Source organism: Parasteatoda tepidariorum, chromosome 3 (genome assembly GCF_982258835.1).
Source record: "Parasteatoda tepidariorum strain Cologne lab strain chromosome 3, Ptep-v5.0, whole genome shotgun sequence".
Lineage (NCBI taxonomy): Eukaryota > Metazoa > Arthropoda > Arachnida > Araneae > Theridiidae > Parasteatoda > Parasteatoda tepidariorum.
Window position 1 is genome coordinate 72,386,436 of NC_141757.1, and position 24,244 is coordinate 72,410,679.

Genomic DNA, 24,244 nt, shown 5'->3' on the forward strand with positions numbered 1-24,244 from the left:
TATTTATTTTTTGCTATCTATGTAACTGCAATCAAACAATCAGCACATTAGTGGATAGAATCAATCATCAATATTTTTAAAAAACTTTAATATCAAACTGTTTGCAATATTCTTTCATTTAAAGGATCTAACATGATGTCATTTATTTATTCTTCATATGGAGAAAAAAATTTCTGTCAACAATACCGCGCAATACAGTAATGACATTTTTGGGGAAAAAACATAACTCTGTTTAATCAAACCAAAATATACGGTATTTAAACCCTTCATTTGATAGTTCATATGGTTAATATGAATTACCAAATTATGGTAATGGTTTATTAGAAATTCTGATTTTAAAAAATTTAGTTGTTATTACCACATATTTAGCAAAAAATACAGAACTACAAAGCAAATGTAAAAAAATAAATGTTTTGTTATGCCATGTTCTAAGGTATCGGGATAAAGAATTTTATCTCATTTACCAAATTTTATCACAGATTATAAAACCGTTTTTTAATGTTAATTTTACCAAAAATCATTACCACAACGCTTCGGTAAAAATTACAAATATTTTAGGTGTTCCCATAATGCCAGAAACACTGTAAAAGTTTACCATATTTTGGTATTTTTTACCATACTTTTTTCTCACTGCGATATCTAAAATACCATATCAATACAAATAAACAATCAGCAAACTAGTTTATAGAATGAAAAAAACAAATTTTTGAACTTTAGTGATAAAGAGAGCTGTTAATGCGAACTTACCTAAATAAAATGTGGAAGACTCTTGATTCTGCACTTGAATGCATCAAATCAATCTGTAAATTAGCTAGATAATGTGCGCAGTAACATTGATCTCTCTCTCAATATCAAAGTCAAAAGCTACGCCAAGTACTCTTTTACATTTATGTTAAAGAATATAATCTCACCTTAAATGTTTTCAGGTCTTTTCAATGCATCTTCACTTTCTCCTTTTAATTTACTAAGCAACTGGCTTTTGTTTTTAGCAAATTAATACAACATTTTGATATCATATCGTCATCTCTGCATTGAGTTTTTCAAAGCATTTTGTTAATTGTTTTAAGTTAATTGATATTAAAAAATTTATTTAAATAAACATGAAAAATATTTATATTAAACTGGTAGAAATAAAATGAGAAAAATCGTTATTTTTGATAACAATTACGCTGAAGTGGTATTTTTTTTTTTGACGTGGAATTTCGACTTGGAAAAGAAAAAAAAATCGAAAAGTGTTTTCACATATTCTAATGATATTTCAAGGGCTTGATTTCAAGAGACTATTCGGTTGATTCTTTGATTTATCTGTTACCTAGATTTTACCTTTCAATGCATAGTCATACATAGAGACAAAATATGTAGGTAATACTCTTAATAACTTTACCAGAATATGGTGAAATTTTCCCTATTTATGGCTCTAAGGGAGCACAAAAAATCTCGATAATTTTTACAAAAGAGCTTTGTAAATGATTTTGGTAAAAATAACAATAAAATATAATTTTATAATAAATGATAAAAATTTGGTAAAAGAGGTAAAATTTGATATTTTTATCATGGTACCTTAGAACATGGCATAAAACTAATTATTTTGTTTTATTTACTTTTCAGATTTGTATTTTTTACGAAATGTGAGGTTATTAAGAACTATATTCTTAAAAACAAGAATTTACGGTAAACCGTTACCATTTGAACGAAATAATTACCAAATAAATGGTTGAAATACCGAATATTTTGAAATTATTAACATGAAATATGCTTTATTACAAGAAATGTCATAACCATACCGTACTGTAGTTTTACCACAAATTTTTCTCATTGTGATCATCTTATTTTAATTTTATAAAAACCAATCTTAATTGTTCAAAGAGTAAACATAAAATATTAGTTACGATTATCAAAATTAAAGTCAAGGAGAACATACTTTTTTTTTTTTGAATTAATATATCATTTCTGACTCATTTCAATTTTTATATTACATAAAGAATTTGGACAATATTGCGAACCTTATTGAAAATAGTTAGAACTGAAATCTAAGTACTTTCGAGCGGGCAAAGCGGCGAGCAACAGACGGTGAAAATAATTTAGTTAATACAGTGTTTAGAACTAATTAAGGTATCAGGATTCAAAGAGGGTTGAATAATTAGAATATTTAAGAATTAGAATGTTAGAATTTAATAACAGTTGTGCTCTGCATTCAGCTTATTATTATTCAGCAGGTTGCCATTAAAATTTATATTTCGTACGAGATAACGGTACACCTGAAATTGACATAATGTGAGTATATCTATCATGTTTGGTTGTTGAAACGTGATATTTGTTTACGTTTGTAACTGCTTTTTCAATTCTATTTTGAGCAAGCCCACCCCGTCAAGTATCAATTCCCTTAAGTTACTCATTCTATATTCTTACACAAAGATTCTTTCACAAAGCTTCCAATTCTTTCGTTACTTATTTCTCACTTAACAGGTAGGAAGCCATGTAGAACATAAATAAACTAATTATGCATAGAAGCTGCCAATTACATAAAACAAAAATATATTACTGTTACAATAAAATACATAAGCAAGTAATAAGTCGAAATTAAGCAAAAAACGTAGACGATGTTCGATACGGCGCTGTATTTAATTAACTTCACGCTAATTAACATACTAACTTACGTGGCGAAACTTAGCTCAACTTTAACACAGCATTTTGCTTCAAGAATAACATAGGTTTAAATAATCTAAAATTTTATCACAGATTTTGAACTGCCAGATTTCAGCTTTATACTTTGTTGTATATATAAATAAGTAGTGCTAGTGAAGAGAATCAAGAACTCCATTCAAGAATTTTTTTAAATATTCAAGATTTCGAAATAAAATTTTTTTGGATAATTGAGTTGTTCAGAACAATCGTAATGACATGAAATTTGAACACTTTTGATCATGTGTCACAGATCATTAAAAAGGTGCACAATTTTACTGACACAACTTTATCTTTTAAAGTCAACGTAGTGTATTAATGAGCTCAAAACACTTGTTTTGTAAAGTGGCAGTCTTCCAGTTTTATCCCACTCTTAGTTTCTATAATATTTCACTAGCATTAAAGGACCATTTATAGACGACGACTGTAATATTATTTTAATGTTTTATCATTTTATTATTATTATTTATATCAAATCTACGTATTAACGGTGTTTATACGGAACTCCTAGTGATTACAAATGGAAAAAAAATCACCCATTTCTCTGCCTAATGTATTTGCACCTTCAAAAATAGATTCAATCTTGAACCATAATATCGGTTATCTTGAACAAAAATATGGTGAAAATTTCCTCAAGCTTTAATAAGGTGTTAAATTGAACGATGTTTCTGTCCAAGTTGAACCATAGTATCATGGAATAAAGTTAAAAAAGTACGATAACATTTTTCAACTTAGTACCAGGTTGAGATTGAAGAAAATTCCAACTATATTTTGCAGTTCAACAAGCTTCAAAATTTCTAATGGTGCATTTTGGAACGTGTCACGCGTAAAACTGCTTGATTTATACTCATCCATCAACCTATGCCATCTTGTCTACAATTTATTACTGCCTCTGTCCCAGATTGATTGCTACATTTGAATACTTTTGTACAGATAATGAATTCATTTGTTGCATGATTTTACTAGTGTAGATCTACTAAACTGAATTATAAGTTACTTATAATGTAGCAACTAATTTAAGATAAAATTTTCGACCTAAGTTTCGTCCCAAATGGTGAAATGTAGCAGTTAGAAATGTTAGATAGTGCTAAAGCGCAATATTATTAAATTTGCCTTAATCTCAACATGGTACAAAGTTGAACCATATTGAAACGGAAGTATTATTCTATTTATGACTATAAATAGGGAGTATAGGACTAAGAGTGTTATACTTATCATGACTTAAGCCTCATAGCATACAGCTTTATCCGTTCCTAATTATTTGCTACATTTCAAGTAAGTAGATACAAAAATAATCTCAAATGCAGCTTAGTAGATCGACACCAGTAAAATTATATTGTTAATGAATTCATGATTCATTAGTTATAAGATAGTTTTAAGCGATTGTATTACGGAAAGACTCCTCACAAAATTGGGTCTGGCTTAAGAGCGTGCGATCCATTTATTTTTGAAACTAATTTAATACAGATTTAAGTAGGGATTGCTGTATAAGTATACGTTGTTGAATGATTAGCATAGAATCCTGAAATCTCTGAAAAAATATTTACAACTCATAGGTAAAAATAATCAGTACAAAAGTATTCAAATATAGCAACTAATATGGGACAGAAGAAGTATTTTTTGCTAGTAATTGCTATTTTGCACACAGGAAAGTTAAGTTTAATGATGTAATTTTTTTTCCAGGTTGCAGCAGTGGATTCATTACATTTGAACTCATTACTGGTTATGTGTATACATCACCAGGTGACACAATGGAACTAGTTCCTGGAACTTTAAAGTTAACCGACTGTCTATCCCTCTGCAACAACAATGCCACATGCCAGGCGATTAATTTTGAGACAGGGCTTTGTGTCCTCTTCAGTTCCAGCGCTGCTCAGAGACCAGCAGCACTTACAGCATCTCAATTTCCTGTGTTTACTATTTACGCCCACAAAGTCTGTCTTCTTGGTAAGCTATGAGTCATTACCGATAAGGGAAGACATTGTTAATTTTATTTTTAATGCTTAAAGTTTCTTCTCTACCGGAAGTTAGTTGATATCAATGCTACTAAAGATAATTTCAAGATCAATAAACTTTCTAAAAAGATTACTGATTTTATTGTTTCAGGTACATGAAAATAAAATGAGTGTTTTTAAAAATTTGATAAAGTTATATTTTTCCTACAACGATAATCATAAAAGGCAACTTGATTATAAGATAAATTGAAGAGAAACAAAGAGGCTTCAATAATAGATTTTGATGATTTGATCTATAAACAAAGATATCATTGTGTAATTCAATGCGAGCGTTGTAGTGACTGTTTTTACTTTAATATTTTTTCATTTGTATGTGTGAAAAATGGAAAATGATTTGAATTTTTACCTTAAATATCTTTGAAAAATGTAAACCAATTTTTATTTTTATTTGACATTGTCTTAATCTTGTATTTTATGGTTTAATTTCCATTAAAAGGTTTTTTTTAACTTTAGACAAACCTTAAATCAGTGTTATTTTTATTAATCTTTTGACTATGTTGTTAATCGAACGAAATAATACTTCATGACTATCCATGGTGACGTCATCACTTAGTATTTTTCAAAATTTTTATATCGCCCTACTAACAGTAGTGAAGCTCTCTAGAAAAACTAAAAAAGAAACGATTTGGTCAAACAGTGCATTTAATACTGAAAAAAATTATCATTAAATTGGTAGCAGTTTAACAAAGGAGTCCAAAGTTACAGATTTGCCTTCTTTGGCCACAGCTTATCCACTTCTCGTTTTAATTCTTTCTTCATTATTTTCTCTTCCATTTTTTTCCATTTGCAATAGTACTTTTTCTTATTTATAAACTGTTCTGTTTTCAATATTTCACTCTGACATATTGAAAAAGAGCTCCGGGCTTGAGCGCTTTTAATATATGGATGTTTTTTTAATTTAAAACACGTTGTATGCCTCAGTATTGCCTTCAAATCATTATCAAGAATCTCAGACCAGGGCCAAATAACAATTATTGAAAGTTGAAGTATTTACTATCAAGTATAATTTATAGGCCAGTTGCTGGGAGAGAGAAATAAGCACGTTTCAGGGAAAAAAGTTGTAGACGAAGATTTTTTTGGCTTCAATAATATTTAAAATCTTCTATTTTAAGTTTTAAACCTTCACCGAGTCAGTGTAGTCTGTTTAATAAAATAAAAAAAATCGAAACTAGTACATTATGTTTTTGAGATTTCGTGTAAAATTACTGAAGAAAAACGAACTATATTGAAAAAATATACACATAAAAATTGTTGATGGATACGTTTTGCAAAAAAAATTACACTTCTATGGCATTTTTTGTTTACAATCTGTCTACGTAAGCAATTTTCTGCAAGGTGTCTCAACTTTTTAGCATAGAACAAAGATATCGTTTTATTTAAATTAATGTTTTAATATAACAATAATAAATATAACAATAATATATATAACAATATAACAATAATGAAATATAACATTTATTACATTAAATATTGTTATATTTAATATAACAATAATAAATATAACAATTTGTTCAGCAATGACTACTTCCTCGAAGTTTCAACGGTCATTTATTTCTCTAATATGTTGCATCACGCCTATAGCAAGGTGTATCGCTCAACTGCAACGATATAAAATGAAAAAGAAAAGAACTGAAAAGGTATTTTTGAATGGGTTGCAAATTTCTCGAAAACAACCTTTTTAAACCTAAAAGATTCGGAATTTATTTAAAAGTTCTTTTTTTTTCACCTTGCGAATTGATATCATTAACTTCGACAGTTAACATTGAAGTACTATAAAATATGTTACAGGACGAAAGAAGTGTGATCGGGACTGGATGTTTGAACGAGTCAATGGATATGAGTTGAGAGATGTTGCACGTAGCTCTGCCATCGTCATGTCCAGAGAAGCATGCATGGAACTATGCATCAATGAAGTTCAATTTCGTTGTCGATCGGCTAACTATAATAGAGTGACCGGGGAATGCTTCTTGAGTGACAAAGATCGGACCTCTTTGACCTTATCGTCAACCAACAGATATTTCGGACCATCCAGTGAAAGTGTAGACTACTTGGAGAGCAACTGTGTTGATGGTAAGTTTTTCTTATGTTCATCATAAAATAAAATAAAAATTTAAATTAATGCTTCTATACAATAAGAGGAAGTAATAGTTTTCAATTAGAACTGGTGCCATGCATTGATGTGTCACATTATTAGATCTGGAACCTTTATTTTGATTTTATAATGTTAAAGTTATCTATTTTTAAATGTTATACACGTATAGAAGCTTTGTTCTTCTTGCAAAAATAGTTAAGTGTAAAAGGGCAATAAGTTTTCCTTGTCCCAACGTTGTTTATTATGTTTTTAGTTACTTTTTTTCGTGTTTGCGGGGAAGGGAAATTGAAATTTCAGTCATTTATTGGTGAGCTCGTATTTCATACGAAACTCGGTGTCTTTTGAAAATACCGATTTTAATCATTTCCTGACTGTTTAAACAGGATTCATCATGGTTCGCTTTCTGACTGCTTAGTATGCTTTCACGCTCAAAATGTTAATAGATTTCTAACTGTTTTGCAACTGAAGCTCTGTGTATGATGCAAATAGCCAATCGTTTTCTTAACGATGCAAGCAAATTGATCACCATTTAAAATTTTGGCATTTAGATCTAAACAAACTAGCAAACACTAAACATAAAAGAAGAAAATAGTAAAAACTCTCAATGTTAAAAACTTGTAAGAACCTCCAACGCTGACGTCACCACTGTTTCGGATGTTCACCTTAATTTTTGCCTTTTGTTTTATTGCACAAAAGTCATAAGACTTAGAAACTGGAAACTGCTAGTGCGTGTATATAAAAATGTACAGGAATTAAGATGGAATAAAAAAATTAACATTCGAATTATTACTTTGAGAAATTTAAACTATTAAACCTGTTGGAAAAATACCATACAGGCTGCTCTACAGGCCACAGGAATGCAACTACTGAGCTAAAAATTTAGTATGCTGAAAGGACCATATTTTTTTCTGAACTAAACACAAACATTTCACTTTGTTTAAAAGTTATTGCAATTTTAATTTCTTTTTTATGATTTTTTCTCGATTATTTTATGTTTACATTGCATTTTGCTTTGCTGCTCAAAATCTAAAGGCTTAGAAACTTAAAACTACAAAGTGTGTACAAAATGTACAAAGAGATTGATGAAATGAAAGAAAATATTAATTATTGAAACGCTAAATGTAATTTTTTTCTCTTATTTTGACTTAAATTAATACAAAATAATGAGAAAAAAATTATGAAAAATATGTTTAATGAAAATTCTGCTTTTAAGGCTTTACACTATGTTGTTGAGCTTTCCTCGTTTGTTACTTTTCCTACATTTCCTCATTAAGTTAACACTTAGCTCACATGATGTTCCCACGAGCTGTCGAAATTATATTAATGATTTTAATGCAGATAAATTCACGAGACGCCTGGTGCTTTTTTACCACATAAACTCATAAAATAAAGTACACAGGATGCAAAAATGAAATGCAGTAGATATCAACCTATCTATCTATCAACCAGAAAACCATCGATGTTTGATGGCAGAAGAAACTCGGTCAGTCGACCAATGAGGCATTATTCTGATGAATGGGCTATTTATGAAGAATAGAATTATATTTTGGATTCCCATATTCTTCCACTAGTGACACTGTTTCTGGACATCACCCATGCTGTAAACAAGATCACGTGAATCAGTACTGTCCAAGCAGTGACCCTCACCTTTTAGCCTAGTGACACCCATGCTCAAACTCCCCAACAACATTTGACGAAACGTCGCGTGCGGCTATTCCATGCTTATATTGAGCTCCCCACCTTTGATACTAAATTAAGAATCAGAAGAAATTGATTTAAAATAGAAAAAGAAAAAAAGAAATAATTCGACAAAGGAATAAAGCCACCCAAGAATAATCTTTGAAGCATTCTTTTGTTCGAAAAAGCCGCTTGATGACTGGGTCGCGTATTCACGGTTCGTTGGACCTCTCTTTTCTTCGATGAGCCAAAAAGCATGGATGAAGACGAACCATGCTCCACTAAGCGCGTGTGGCGTGAAAAAAATATCGTAGTTTCTCATCTATCAGAAAATTACGGGAGGAATTTGTTAGCTGTCGTTTTTCTCTAATTCTTTCTTTCTTTCTTTTTGATTCATCATTCCCAGTCAATCATCTGTCTACTATTCCTTGCGTCGTCATCCATCTTCGTTTAATTATACCGTCTGAGTAGAAAGAATATAAAAAGTAAAATAATTAAAAAATTTCTAATTGTAACCACTTTTTGAAATGGTATATATTTTGTGTAAAACGCTACAACTTGCTCAATTTTTGCTCTGCAAAAAAATACTGAAAATTAATTTCTTTTCGACGAAAGAATTTCTATAAAAGGCTCTGAAAATTTTGACAAATTGAAGAAACGTCAGCTTTAGTTTATCTGATGATACAAATTTTGAAAAAAATATTAGGCTTTATGCTGTTGTTGTTGTTTCTAATCCCCAAGAGGTCCATCCCAATTAGACCAAATCCATAAGTCCAAAAATGTCCAGAAAGTCTAAAAACAGATGAGGTTTTGAAAAAACCTTGTCGATCTTAAAATCGATACAGTTTAGAATATGCTCGGACGAAGCCTGAGCAGTCCTACATTTAGTGCTAAGTCCAAAAGTCTTTTGCCCCTGAACATACGAGAGACGCCTCAAGTAACCACTTGCAAAGCGAAATAAACAAGTCTACTGGCTTCTAGGTCCCTCAAAAAGCAAGGCACTTCCAGGTCGTTTTCTGAAATACCAACTATGCGGAGGAGGAACCCTCCAGAGGTCCATAAGCATTTGTGCTAGATTCATTTAATACAATTCATTAGGAAATACTCCATAAAAAAATGAATTTTAATGAGTATACAGTCATTGTTAAGACTTAAAACCGGGAAACCTGCTTACGTAGTAAGCTTACTATCCTGTCATACGATGCAAATGGTTTTAAAATTCGATTAAAAATTTTTTTGATTGGTGAAATCCAGAATGTTTTGAGATGGCGCAGGAGTGAGGAGGCAATTTTGTAGAATTTTGAAACTTAGAGGCCATTTTATCAGCTTTTGAAAGTTTGGGTCAATCTATTCAATTATTTGAATGTTAGGGACAATTTCGTCAAAACTAACGAAATACAGCCCAAGCTGAATACAGAAAGTATGTAGAGAGTAGGTTCTGTCGGTGATGTGATCTGTCAGTGAAGTGACTGTCGGTGACATGGACACGTATCAACTCAAATGGATGGATGCATCGATTCCAAAAGTTTTGTTTAACTCACAAATAAGCGTTATTTTTAGTGGAACTGAATCATGGCTACAAAGAAATTATTCGTTCAACACAAATAATTTTTGAACATTCATCTCCTTTAAAATTTTATCAATGGCAGCAAATATCAAGTAGTTTGTTAAAAGTATTGCAATTTTTACTCCAAAACTGGATCAAAAATATGCTTTCGTAATGCCCAAAAGAGAAGTGGTAATTTCTTTTCATTATTAATTCAATATTTTACTTGCATTCAACAAATATTTTAGCAAATACAATTGTTAAAATACTTTTTCTTCATGGAAACTCACATATTTTTAGATTTTAAACGTTTTTTGATATTTTGCACTGCGTTGAGACTTTTTTTTTAAAAAACTGAAACAAAAGTTTTCGTTCAAAAATTCATTCTAGCAGTTTTCAAGTTGATTTTATGGCTTTTATTATTACTATACCAATATCATTTAAGAATATTTACTCGAATTTATGTTTTCCGCGGACAGTTCCTCCTTTATCTACTTCCCTCTATCTCAAGAACTATTAAAGAGGATTTAACTATCAAAGATAATTTTAGAAAAACGTATGTCAAGGATGCAGATACATGTTTTATCATAAACAACTTTGACAATGACATTAACTCCTAAAAAGTGTGACACTCTAAATGTCCATTTTGCATTATATTTAATTTTACTTAAAAAGAAAGAAGCATAAGGAAAGTAAAAAAAGCTTCTTGTGAATAAAAAAATACCTCAAGATATATAATATTTTGAAAAATAGAAAGGTTTCATTATGAGGATTTTTTAAATCAGAACTTTTAAATAATTTTATAATTTATTACACGATTGGTTTGTTGTTTCAAGATGAAAAAACAAATTAACACCAAAATAATAATGAGAAAGCTGTCTGTGCGAAATTCCATTAAAAACTAAATAATGAACATTTGTTCGCTACTTATCTTGGAAGGAACAATTAGTAAATTTTTATACACCTAATTTACATAATATTAAGTAGAGCAGAGGTTTTTAAACTTTTTCTGTAACTGAGTACTTTCGAAGTTCAACGAGGAGCATTAAATTTTGTATCGCAGTTACATACTGATTATTTAGTAAATTAATAAACAAAATGGCACGTGAGATTGTTCCGTGATTTAAGCTGGCCGAACATTAGATTTCACTATTTAATACTTTTTATTTTCGAACTAATTGCCTATTACAGTCAGCAAAAGTAGGTATAAAAAGGAACAGAACTAAATTCACGTTCTTTAGTTTGTTCAATTACTTTTTAGATCCAATGAACTTGTAAAAACATTTCACTTGGTTTCGTAAAGCGTAAATTTAATGAGAAGAACGTGTTTGTTTTGATTTTCACAACGAAATTATATTTAGATGACATTTGGATAGTGTTGTGAGATGTTTAGTGGCGTGTATCCGTTTTATCAAATAACAGACTATAAAATAACACATTAAATACTAATTACCTTTCAATTCAACCTATGCTTCACCTGAATGGTAATTTAATAGCTGATCTTTCATTTTTTCCTCTACAGAACTACGGAGCAAAATGTCGTAATATTTTTAAAAAAATCCGATTTCTTTCAGAAATAATACTTAAGTATTTTTGACCTTTTCAGGGAGCATTAAAAAACTTTTTTTGGAGCTCAACTTGATATAGAATATTGAATTAAGTAAATTTATAATTACAGCAGATAAAGCATCATAAGCATTTTGTGAGCATCAAAAGTGATATTCATAATTTTAACTGAATAATTTTGCTACAGTAACATCTATAATATTTTGAAATATAGAAAGGTTTCATTATGAGGATTTTTTAAATCAGAACTTTTTAATAATTTTATAATTCATTATACGATTGATTTGTTGTTTCTTATAATAAGTCCAAAATAAGACAATCGTTGATCATAAATTTCAAAAGTTTATTTTAAATGGCAAGCAAATATTGTTTTTAATTATTAAAACGATATGCTGTTTCTATAAAAAAAAATTCCAAACTTATTTTATTGATATAAAATATTAATAATCAAATTTTAAAATTTAATTCGTTCTTTGCAGTCAGGTACTTTTCAAACTATTTCTTATTTGATTAATTCATAAACTCGAGTACGTACTTTTTTTGCATATTACTTTTGATGGCATATCAAAGATTTATATATATTTGCATAATTTTAAAAAGCTTCAAATTCCTTACGTTTACTCCGATAAAAATATCTTTATTTACTTATACACTTAAAATGTTTAGTTGTCATAGTTTAAAACTTCTACCAAAGAGAAAAACATAGTTTAAATATATTTCAACGGAATTTTTTCAACTAAAAATGATTTATTTCTGGATCAAAATTTGATATAAATAAAACAAAACTTAAATAATTGATTGTGAATTGATGGTTTAAATACAAATGAAAATTGAGAAATTGAAATTTTGCTTTGAAAATTTTTCTTAGTTGCTCAACTTTTTAATCCTTTGATGCAGTCGTTTCCCTTTTATATATTTTTTTCTGACACTCAAATTACTTGTAAATATATATTTTGTTATTTCTTAATTACAAGAAAAAGTCTACTATTTACCATAAAAATCTGTTAGATTATCAGAATTATATTTGTATTAAAATATAAGATTTTAAAAAAAAAAACAGACAGAATTTTTTTCATCGTTTATATTCAAAAATTTATCGATATTTGATTTTGTAAATTAAAAAAAATTCAATAATGAATACCTGTTCCTCTTAGATCTAAATAACTGCAAATAAGTGCAAATTTGTGAAATTATTTTTGGAACTGAACCGTGTTTTTAAAGTTTTAGCTTTAACGCAGAAAAAAATAAACACCGGTGTTCTATACCGTATATTATAACTATGACTAATTAAAATGCTAAATATAATATTTTTTCACTTATTTTGACCAAATTAATACAAAAATTACAAAAATATGCTTAATAAAAATTTTCTGGTGAAAGGGTAAATCACTAATTGAAAAAATAATAATAAATCCCTCTTCAATGCTGGATGCACATTTTAAATAATAGTTTAAATAATATATGCAATAACAATGTAGTAAACATCAAACTGCTCAATTTAACGGCCATATCATAACTGTATACATATATATAATATCGGCCATCTATCATAACTGTTTATGTTAAAGGAAATTTTTTTTTGACTCATGAGTTATGGCATTCAATAACTGAATGGTATCTCCTGGTACTTAGAAAATAACCCATTCATTAAAAGCCATCAAATCCACGAAGATAAACTACAGAATTTTATGGCTCGTTATCCGGTTTAAGGTTACCAATTACGATAAACAATAACACAAACCATTCAACCATTCACTAAAAGGAATTCCAAACTTTGATCATTGTCCATGGTCTCTATCCATGGTACAGATGCCTCTCTCTCAATATATAATTGTTATCCAAATCTTCTCAAATCTTACTCTTGTGGGGATGATAAGAATATACTAAAATAACAACAACACGCTATAAAAGTGGACTAAATAGTTACGTGCTACGGTCGATTTGGACACATTGTTTATTCCCAATGTCACGAAACGGTGAATTTATACGTTGAAACTTTATGGAATTTATACGTACTGATACAGGAAACCAAACGGAACACGACTCGTAGATAATATGTTGTGGTGGTTGAGGGGGATTTTTCTTCCGTATTGTCTTTTATGAAAGTTAATCTCTTCACCTTGTTAAGGCCAAGGTTAGAGTAAAGAATAAAAACATTAAAAATGAGATTGCGGGTTAGGAAGCTATGGATTTTTTGTGTCCCAGTGATGTTGCGTGGGGATGAAACTGGTTCCCTGGGTGCTATCTATCTATTATTTGTAATTCCATTCATTCTTCGTAGGCCGACGTGAACTTGGTCGATATATTTTTTTATAATGATCTTTCATTTGGCGAACCGGTCTAAAAATAGAGCAATTCTTACACCCCACGTTAAGTTCATTTGTCCACTGTTGGAAATTTTGGAGCTTGCTTAAATCATTCAAATTTGCTGCAGTCCTAACATGGTGATCAATTGAACCATATTATTGTACTTTATAAACTTGAATACTGTTGCGCGATTTGCATGAAAGCATGGTACAGTTTTATGTCTACAGCAAATTTTTAGCTTACTGAGCTTCAAACTACCGATATTTCGGTTAAACTTTGAACTCTTTTTTCTGAAAGCGTACTATTTAAATTCGATTAACTTGATTTACTTAGCTATTGCCGTAATTCCTATTCAGTAATTCATTTCATTTTAACACATTATTCTTTCGACGCAGATGAGGCACCGGTTTACTTCTTATGTACTTTTTTCTGATGCTCTTATTACAACGAAAATTGTATTTTGGTGCTTTTTAATTATAAAAAACAGTATAATAATAATTAAAAAAATATGTTAGATTAGCGGAATTGCATTTATGCTAAAATATCAAGCGAAAATATAGTTTGAATTTTTTTTTTCATTATAATTCGAAAATTTATCAATATTTGATTTTGTGAAAAATTCAGTGATGAATAACTGTTTATATATATATATATATATATATATATATATATATATATATATATATATATATATATATATATATATATATATATATATATATATATATATATATATATATATATATATATATATATATATATATATATATATATATATATTATGTATGTATAAATATAAATAAAATGACAGAGCAATAAATATCTTACTATATATAAAATTCTAATGATGGTGTCGCAGTTTTCCATTGTTGTTGGCGCATTTTTATTGGCCGGAAAATCACGTGGTAGGATCCAGTTTTCCCCCATTCATTTCCATATTGTTTAGGTTGTCATCAGCATAAAATTAACAAAAGTCGTATAGGTATTGTTTTCCTCTAAATATTTTTGTATCCCTAATTTAATGTTATTTTTCAGTACTGCTATTATTAGCGAAAATTTCAGATTATGGTTGAGAACTCATCAAATTTGTTTGAACAATATAATGTATTAAGAATATAAATGTTATTTATAAAAATTATAATTAAAAAAATGATAATTAAAAAAAATCTCTTCTGTTCGCCAAGAGATCTAAATGTTTATATCTACTAATAGATAGTAATATTTGAACGTGGGAAGTAGAGGTGCAAGAGCGTAAGTAAACAGAATTCCTTTTAGTACATAGATGTTAAGTGAATATTTTTAACTTTAGTAGGAAAACTGTTTTCTGCCAAGAAAAACAATTATTGCGAAACAATCATTGGGGTTGGTGAGCGGTAGCGAACAGGGGGCTTTGCCCCCTAGTAGAGCAATAAAATGATAATCCATACTATTTTTATTGGTGAAGACTAAAGATTTTCTAAGTCTATCATAAAATTTTCTAGATAGATGTATTATAAATAATAAAATTCTTCGTGATGATAGTACGATGCTCACCTTCTTATCATTTACGCGAAAATTGATGCGTCTTATAGTAAAAACGCTCTTTAAAAATCGCTCAGTTTGAATATGCGTCTAATTGTTGGACTACCCATAATATTGCCTAAAATTCTTTATTAAAATACTAAAAAGTTTATGAATTTTTTTAGCATTTAGAAAGATAAATGCCGTTAAACAAGGCACGCTTTGCGTAATTAATACTGGTTAACATTTAAATCTTTAAGTTTTAAAGTTATATATTTAAAGCTTGTTCTATGTCCGAAGCAAATTTTGATTTTACAAATTTTAATTTTCTTAATGTCTGAACGACTCTGGTATCAACTCTAAATCAACTAGAGTTCAAAATAATTTAATAAATAAACTAGATTAATTAAGACTACGTAATTAAACGATTTAATAAAACTTAGCTTAAAGTTATTATAATAACTCTCTATAGTAAATAGTGCTTTACACTCCAAATTAAACTTCTCATATTTTAAATACAAATTGTTGTTCTCTGCATTTTTGTCGAATCTATTATTTTTGAAAAGAATCAAGACTTTTCAGACTTTCTATCACACTTATTTTATGATAGCTTTTAATGACAAAGAAAATAATTAATTTTTACCGTCAAACCAATATAATAAAGATACAAAGTTAAATTTATTGATATATTAAGTAAAATCCAAAATATTGCTTCTTTTAAAATTAACTAATAGGCTCCGCCCCTACTCCCTCCGCTCGCCAACCCTCGTAATTGATTCTCATTCACCCTTGTTTATTTCTTTTTAAACGTCTGTATTTTTCACAAAAGCACAGAACATTTTGATTTCAAAATATCAAAAATTTTTAATTTCATGTAAGCTCATTTTGTTGACACGTTAATCATAACAAAATTAACAATCCCATGGATTGGAAAAATAATCATCTGAACTTGAAGAAAAAAATTAACCAAAAGAACACGGAATGCATGACTCAAGAAGAAGAAATAAATGAGAAAAATTTTACTTGTAAAGAAGTTTATAACAATTCAAATAGATAGTAATTCTTATTTTTCTTTATAAGGTTTTTCTTTTTAAATTTCACTATAAATGTTTAGATTTGTATCTAACAACACTAGCTCTCTCTCTTTTGATACTTTCGATTATCATTCACGCGAGCGAGGTTTTATAAAATAAAGAAATAAAGGTAACTTGAGAAAAAATAAATTTTCCACAACAATGGATTAATAGTCAATATTTAAAGCAAAAAAGTTGAAAAATCACAAAAATCACTTAAATTTGCACTAACTTTCATAAAAATAGGGATTTCGAAAAAAAAACTTTTGTGAAAATTACTATACAAAATTTTTCCAACTACATGTTAAATATCAGCTCTGTAGTTAAGCATTTCGACTGGCAGTAAATCGGCAAAAAAATTACTTTATTTTATTTTATTTTTTTTACTACAGGTATATCAGTAATTAATTCTTGAACTAACAATTGATTCGTAATTTTTTTTTTATTGCAACGAACTTATCGCACACTTTTCTGCATATCCTCGTAATTTTTAGTTTCTGAGCTGCAAACCAAATGTAACGTAAAGTAAAAATGCGTGAAAAGCACTTCAAAATTTCAAGAACTGTCGAAAAAAATAGGAAGTTCATAAGCAAGCGTGACCCCCTCATCATGATAATTTTCAACTCTGAAAGTGTATTCCTGCTGCCTGTAGAACGGCCCGTATGGTATTATTTCCAGCAAGTTTAACAGTCAATACTTTCCCGAATAAATTATCGAATGTTAATCTTTTTCTACATTGAAGCGGATCTGTGAATGGGCAATAAATCTGCAAAATAAAAAAATAGCATTGTTTTTTTAAAATACATTTTATATTCTTTCATAAAATAAAATAATTTGAAAAATCTTTTGAAATAATTAATTAAATATTTAAATTTAAAAAAATGGTAACAAATTTTTCCCATTCCTTAACTAACAGAAAAAAAAATGGTTAGATGAAAAAAAAAAAACGGTTCCCATCTAACCTTGCAACGGTTAGATGGGATCTTTTTCTGTCTCGAATTGGCGTAGGAAGCTTTTAACACAGCAATAACTTGCCTTTTACAGATCTCTGCCTATTCAAATTTTTTGATTGCAAAACAAAAAAAATATAATAACTTTTAAATGACCCTTACTATTTTTCAAAAACTACATGTAAACACAAAGGTATGTGCAATATCTTTTGATATTTTGGAGCTATATGATTTTTCTCAAGGAAGCATAAATTTCAAGAGAACTCATTTAAATCAAAATAAATTCTGCGTTTGATTTTAGCTACTAAAACCGTATAATAGCTAGTTTTTTCATTTTTATCTAACTCTGTTCAAGTGGAAAAATAAATATCTATTATATTCATTGTACTGTGACTAATTTTAAGAGAATAATTCATTATTTTTAAGTTAAAAGAATTTATCTCAAACATTTTTCTTTACTTGAAATGACAATAAATGCCAGCATCGCCTTGGTACAGGAAGCCTTAAAACAGCATCAACTCGAGCGGGTCAGTGACTCTTCGTATATTTTGATTAATGAATAAAAAATACTTAGAGTTGCACACTTTTCACACTTAAAGTCTTATCAGTCACAAATCATTGAATCAATATTTTAATAATAAAATACAGTCTTTTCAGCTAGTGACCTTATTTTTTTGGTAATAATTATTTGCGGAGTCAGTACTGAAAATTAATTATTTTCGCAAAGACTGACAGTCGTACTACGTAGGAAACCAGTAACCTAATGCGTAGTACCTGCTTCTTAAGTTGCATTACCCTCAAAAATATTGAGTATTTAGGATTAACACTAGGTTACCTAAGGAATAAAAAATACTCAGAGTTGCACACTTTTCACACTTAAAGTCTTATCAGTCACAAATCATTGAATTAATATTTTAATAATAAAATACAGTCTTTTCAGCTAGTGACCTTATTTTTTTGGTAATAATTATTTGCGGAGTCAGTACTGAAAATTAATTATTTTCGCAAAGACTGACAGTCGTACTACGTAGGAAACCAGTAACCTAATGCGTAGTACCTGCTTCTTAAATTGCACTACCCTAAAAAATATTGAGTATTTAGGATTAACACTAGGTTACCTAAGGAATAAAAAATACTCAGAGTTGCACACTTTTCACACTTAAAGTCTTATCAGTCACAAATCATTGAATCAATATTTTAATAATAAAATACAGTCTTTTCAGCTAGTGACATTATTTTTTTGGTAATAATTATTTGCGGAGTCAGTACTGAAAATTAATTATTTTCGCAAAGACTGACAGTCGTACTACGTAGGAAACCAGTAACCTAATGCGTAGTACCTGCTTCTTAAGTTGCATTACCCTCAAAAATATTGAGTATTTAGGATTAACACTAGGTTACCTAAGGAATAAAAAATACTCAGAGTTGCACACTTTTCACACTTAAAGTCTTATCAGTCACAAATCATTGAATTAATATTTTAATAATAAAATACAGTCTTTTCAGCTAGTGACCTTATTTTTTTGGTAATAATTATTTGCGGAGTCAGTACTGAAAATTAATTATTTTCGCAAAGACTGACAGTCGTACTACGTAGGAAACCAGTAACCTAATGCGTAGTACCTGCTTCTTAAATTGCACTACCCTAAAAAATATTGAGTATTTAGGATTAACACTAGGTTACCTAAGGAATAAAAAATACTCAGAGTTGCACACTTTTCACACTTAAAGTCTTATCAGTCACAAATCATTGAATCAATATTTTAATAATAAAATACAGTCTTTTCAGCTAGTGACCTTATTTTTTTGGTAATAATTATTTGCGGAGTCAGTACTGAAAATTAATTATTTTCGCAAAGACTGACAGTCGTACTACGTAGGAAACCAGTAACCTAATGCGTAGTACCTGCTTCTTAAGTTGCATTACCCTCAAAAATATTGAGTATTTAGGATTAACACTAGGTTACCTAAGGAATAAAAAATACTCAGAGTTGCACACTTTTCACACTTAAAGTCTTATCAGTCACAAATCATTGAATTAATATTTTAATAATAAAATACAGTCTTTTCAGCTAGTGACCTTATTTTTTTGGTAATAATTATTTGCGGAGTCAGTACTGAAAATTAATTATTTTCGCAAAGACTGACAGTCGTACTACGTAGGAAACCAGTAACCTAATGCGTAGTACCTGCTTCTTAAATTGCACTACCCTAAAAAATATTGAGTATTTAGGATTAACACTAGGTTACCTAAGGAATAAAAAATACTCAGAGTTGCACACTTTTCACACTTAAAGTCTTATCAGTCACAAATCATTGAATTAATATTTTAATAATAAAATACAGTCTTTTCAGCTAGTGACATTATTTTTTTGGTAATAATTATTTGCGGAGTCAGTACTGAAAATTAATTATTTTCGCAAAGACTGACAGTCGTACTACGTAGGAAACCAGTAACCTAATGCGTAGTACCTGCTTCTTAAGTTGCATTACCCTCAAAAATATTGAGTATTTAGGATTAACACTAGGTTACCTAAGGAATAAAAAATACTCAGAGTTGCACACTTTTCACACTTAAAGTCTTATCAGTCACAAATCATTGAATCAATATTTTAATAATAAAATACAGTCTTTTCAGCTAGTGACATTATTTTTTTGGTAATAATTATTTGCGGAGTCAGTACTGAAAATTAATTATTTTCGCAAAGACTGACAGTCGTACTACGTAGGAAACCAGTAACCTAATGCGTAGTACCTGCTTCTTAAGTTGCATTACCCTCAAAAATATTGAGTATTTAGGATTAACACTAGGTTACCTAAGGAATAAAAAATACTCAGAGTTGCACACTTTTCACACTTAAAGTCTTATCAGTCACAAATCATTGAATCAATATTTTAATAATAAAATACAGTCTTTTCAGCTAGTGACCTTATTTTTTTGGTAATAATTATTTGCGGAGTCAGTACTGAAAATTAATTATTTTCGCAAAGACTGACAGTCGTACTACGTAGGAAACCAGTAACCTAATGCGTAGTACCTGCTTCTTAAGTTGCACTACCCTCAAAAATATTGAGTATTTAGGATTAACACTAGGTTACCTAAGGAATAAAAAATACTCAGAGTTGCACACTTTTCACACTTAAAGTCTTATCAGTCACAAATCATTGAATCAATATTTTAATAATAAAATACAGTCTTTTCAGCTAGTGACATTATTTTTTTGGTAATAATTATTTGCGGAGTCAGTACTGAAAATAAATTATTTTCGCAAAGACTGACAGTCGTACTACGTAGGAAACCAGTAACCTAATGCGTAGTACCTGCTTCTTAAGTAGCACTACCCTCAAAAATATTGAGTATTTATGATGAACACTAGGTTACCTAAGGAAGTCATTTTGACTGCTTTTAATTTCAATTAGGAAAACAAATATATATATAATGACACAATTTCTTAGAATATTGTACAACATATAATTTTTTTATTGTTAATATTTACTAATAACTTGTCATATAATTGTAAATAATATAAAAAATATTAAAAATTAATTTTAAACAAATTTTTTTACACATTACTTATTATTTTACAGTGCAGTTATTTTGACTGCTTTTGGAGAATATAGGTATATACTAAGCTTCAGTCTTTCTAGTGCTAAGTGATTAAGTAGACCATGTGTAACCCAAAACAATTGTTCAATAGCATAATAAGAAATGTGATATTAAATATTTGAACTGTTATAAGCATAGTGACAATATTATAAGCTACTTAAGACTAAAAATCTATATCCATAGCCAACATTCTTTTAAGTTTTAGAAATAGGAAAAGCGGTACGTTTAAAGCGTTCAACATAGAAAGTACCGGAACAGATCAGTCTAGCATATCATATTTCTTGCTAATAATTACTAAATCTCTGCTTGACTATTCATAACTTTTTTTCTTGCTGGGAATAAGAAAAATTTCATAATAAGGATATTAAATCTCATTAAATTTACTGATTGAATTTCGTTTACTTACGATTTATTCAGGCATAAATGGAGGTTTTCTACTGTCAAATAGTCAGTTTAATTAAAGATTGACGCATCAGAATAGTTAGATCTTTTTAAAACATTGTTTTCAATTATTGCAGTCTTGTTGTAAGCCTCATTCACGAGATGAGAAATTCAGTAATGGGTGAAAGTGAGCGTACTGAAATGGTTCGCAAACTTTTTTCGACTGTTTGTGCGAACAATTTGGGTGCTGTTTAAATGGCTTGAAACTCGACTTGTATTAAGTAGGAACAGTAGTTAGAGAATCTATCGAAAGTCTTGTAGTTGGTCGCTGACTGGTACTATGTTTGCAGGGATCTGGAAAAACTTTCCCTCCACTTCAGATTTATGTCTAAATTGAGGAAGTTGCCTCACGTATGAATGGTGCTACCATCTAACATTAGGGTCCTGAGCCAAGACGTACTTTCACCTTCGCGGTGCCCACTTGTCAAACGAAAGGCGCATTTTCCTGACTTTATTCACAAAAAGTCAATGGTTGGCAAGCTTGACGGGCCCAAAAATCATTAGGAACGAAAACAAGTAATTGTAGCTAATACATTGCTCCCAAATCGATACGATTTAGGAATGCACGCGAGGTATGATTTAGGTAACTACGTAACGTTTCAATCAAAGTGTTTTTCCAAGCCTCAAATAATAATTAGCCAGCAAAGAAACAAATGAACATAACAGAATAGTTTGCTTAACAATTAGATCACGTCTTAAATAGTTTATACATTACTATGATTCTGTCTTATCCTTACGCAGAATTTAAAAAAATTACATTGAAAACTTAAATTTAACACAAGTGCACAGCAACTTGATTCTTCTGCATGTAGCTCCATGTAAAAAAGAAAGTTTCATAATTTATTCACTAAAGCGTTTTTCATACAATGCTCCTTCAGAAATCAGAGGAGGTACAATTTAAGCAATTATCCTCTATCTGAATCTAAATTCATCTCATTCTTAATATTTCTGTTTTTAAGAAGAAAAAAATCTTCATCCTGTTATTTTATCTGGAACCCCAGGATGATCATTGCAGGGGATGGTCGGGGTCAAGCAAAGTAAATAAATAAATTATCTTATCTAGAAACTCAAAGGTATCTGAGGTAACTTTTGGTATTTAGAAGTTATCTCCTTTTCCTAAAGGAAGATCAATTTCAAAATCATCGATTTGAATGAAAATATAATCGGTAACTTTTTTATTTTAGCTACTGAAACCCTATAATCGCTATTTTAATCAATTCCCAATTCTCCAACTCTGTTCGAGCGAAACTATCTCTATATTTTATTCATTGTACTTCGATAAGAATAAAACTTTCATGACTGAAAGATTAAAAGAAAAAAAATGTACCACTAAAAGTACATCAATTGAGACACTAGATCGCCGGTGAAAGTGAAAAAGATATCCCTGTTTAAGATCCGATTTTCGATAACTGGAAATGTAAAATATACTCCTCCATAGAGCATCCTCATCCATTGTGTGTAATAAGACAGACGTGATCAGGATATCCAAGAGCATAATTGATGATTCCCGAATATGATCTTGAGGGTGTTTTATTCCAGCTGCTACGTGAATTGCTTGGAATGACTGCAGAATAGAATTTGTTATAGAGTCTGGATCTTGAAGGCCTTGTTATATGTGACTTATGGTCACTTCATGCAAATCCGATTGACCATTCGTCTTTTTCTCACTTCTACTTTGTCGTTAGGCACTTTGTCGTTATGCTAACTAGGCACTGCGATGACAACACGATGGATTTAGTGATTGCAGAAGAATACGTTTGTCTTCAAACCAGTGACTTTCAACAATTTAACGTTCACTTTTACTGTATTAGAGGGATTATTTTATTAAAATTGAAGACGTAGTTGATATCAAGTATATTAATATCGAAAATAAAACAAAGCGAATATTTGTCATTATGGAATTTTTTGAATTTATATGAGGATTAATGAAATAAGTTTGTAAAAAATGTAAATGTTAGTTAAAAAATTATTACGAAGTTGAAGAAACTCATATGAATTATGTTGGAATTTAACCAGTTTAAAAGGACATTTTGAAATCATTTTCAAGTAACATTTTTATAGCATACTTTACTAGTTATACGAACTAAAGAGCGTTTGTGAAGAGCGTTGTTGAATATATAAATGAAGTGTTTACTTCCTTCGTGGTGAATTTTTCCAAGGATAAAAGAGAAGGAAATAATTAGAACATTAATATTCCACTCATTTTTATACTATCTATAACAGGGGTTTCCAACTTGCATGACGCCGGGGGCCGCAATTAAAAACACTAGTAAAACGGCGGGCCGCAACTTTATCAAAATTTTACATAGGACTTTTTAATGTTTGAAGGAACATTAAATATTACTGTCAGATTTTTATCAAGTTGTACAAAACAAAAGTATTGAATTACAAATAATAATAAATATTTTCTTGAATAAATATTTTCTTGGAAGCAAACCTGAGAAATAAATTTTTTTGCACCGTTGGTATGTTAAATTTTACAGAAATGAAGAACGTATGTTTTTTTAACGAAAGAAAAGTATTTTAAACCCATATAGAATTTTTACGAAAATTAACCGCAAAAAATGACAACTAATATATTTTAGTTCGATGGCCACAAAAAAAAAGGCTTCGCGGGCAGCCAGTTGGTAACCACTGATCTATAATATACATGCGATGTGCAAATGTATGGTGTATAAATAATATATCTTGGTGGTGTAAATTAAAACATTAACTGGAGAAGGAGATTTAACTTTGAATTGTACAAGATTTATACACCTGATATTATTAAATACATTGAAATAAACAG

General features: G+C 29.5%; 1 protein-coding gene and 1 long non-coding RNA gene across 3 annotated transcripts in view; one reads left to right on the forward strand and one right to left on the reverse strand.

Annotated features, from left to right (window-relative positions):
* The window catches only part of LOC147813896 (uncharacterized), a 73,782-nt gene that overhangs the window by 35,587 nt on the left and 13,951 nt on the right, over positions 1 to 24,244 (reverse strand). Inside the window, exon 3 of one of the 2 annotated variants that reach the window (XR_015432601.1) lies at positions 6,648 to 6,777. The exons of the other annotated variant lie outside the window; for it this stretch is intronic. This is a non-coding gene — a long non-coding RNA (uncharacterized LOC147813896). Of the gene's footprint in view, positions 1 to 6,647; positions 6,778 to 24,244 lie in introns of those variants that run through there. 2 annotated transcript variants of the gene reach the window in all.
* Positions 1 to 24,244, forward strand: part of LOC107455704 (uncharacterized) — a 67,801-nt gene that overhangs the window by 17,180 nt on the left and 26,377 nt on the right. The window contains exons 2-3 of the mRNA XM_043047185.3: positions 4,366 to 4,629; positions 6,486 to 6,767. Coding sequence (XP_042903119.2) covers positions 4,366 to 4,629; positions 6,486 to 6,767 — 546 coding nt within the window. The remainder of the gene's footprint in view (positions 1 to 4,365; positions 4,630 to 6,485; positions 6,768 to 24,244) is intronic.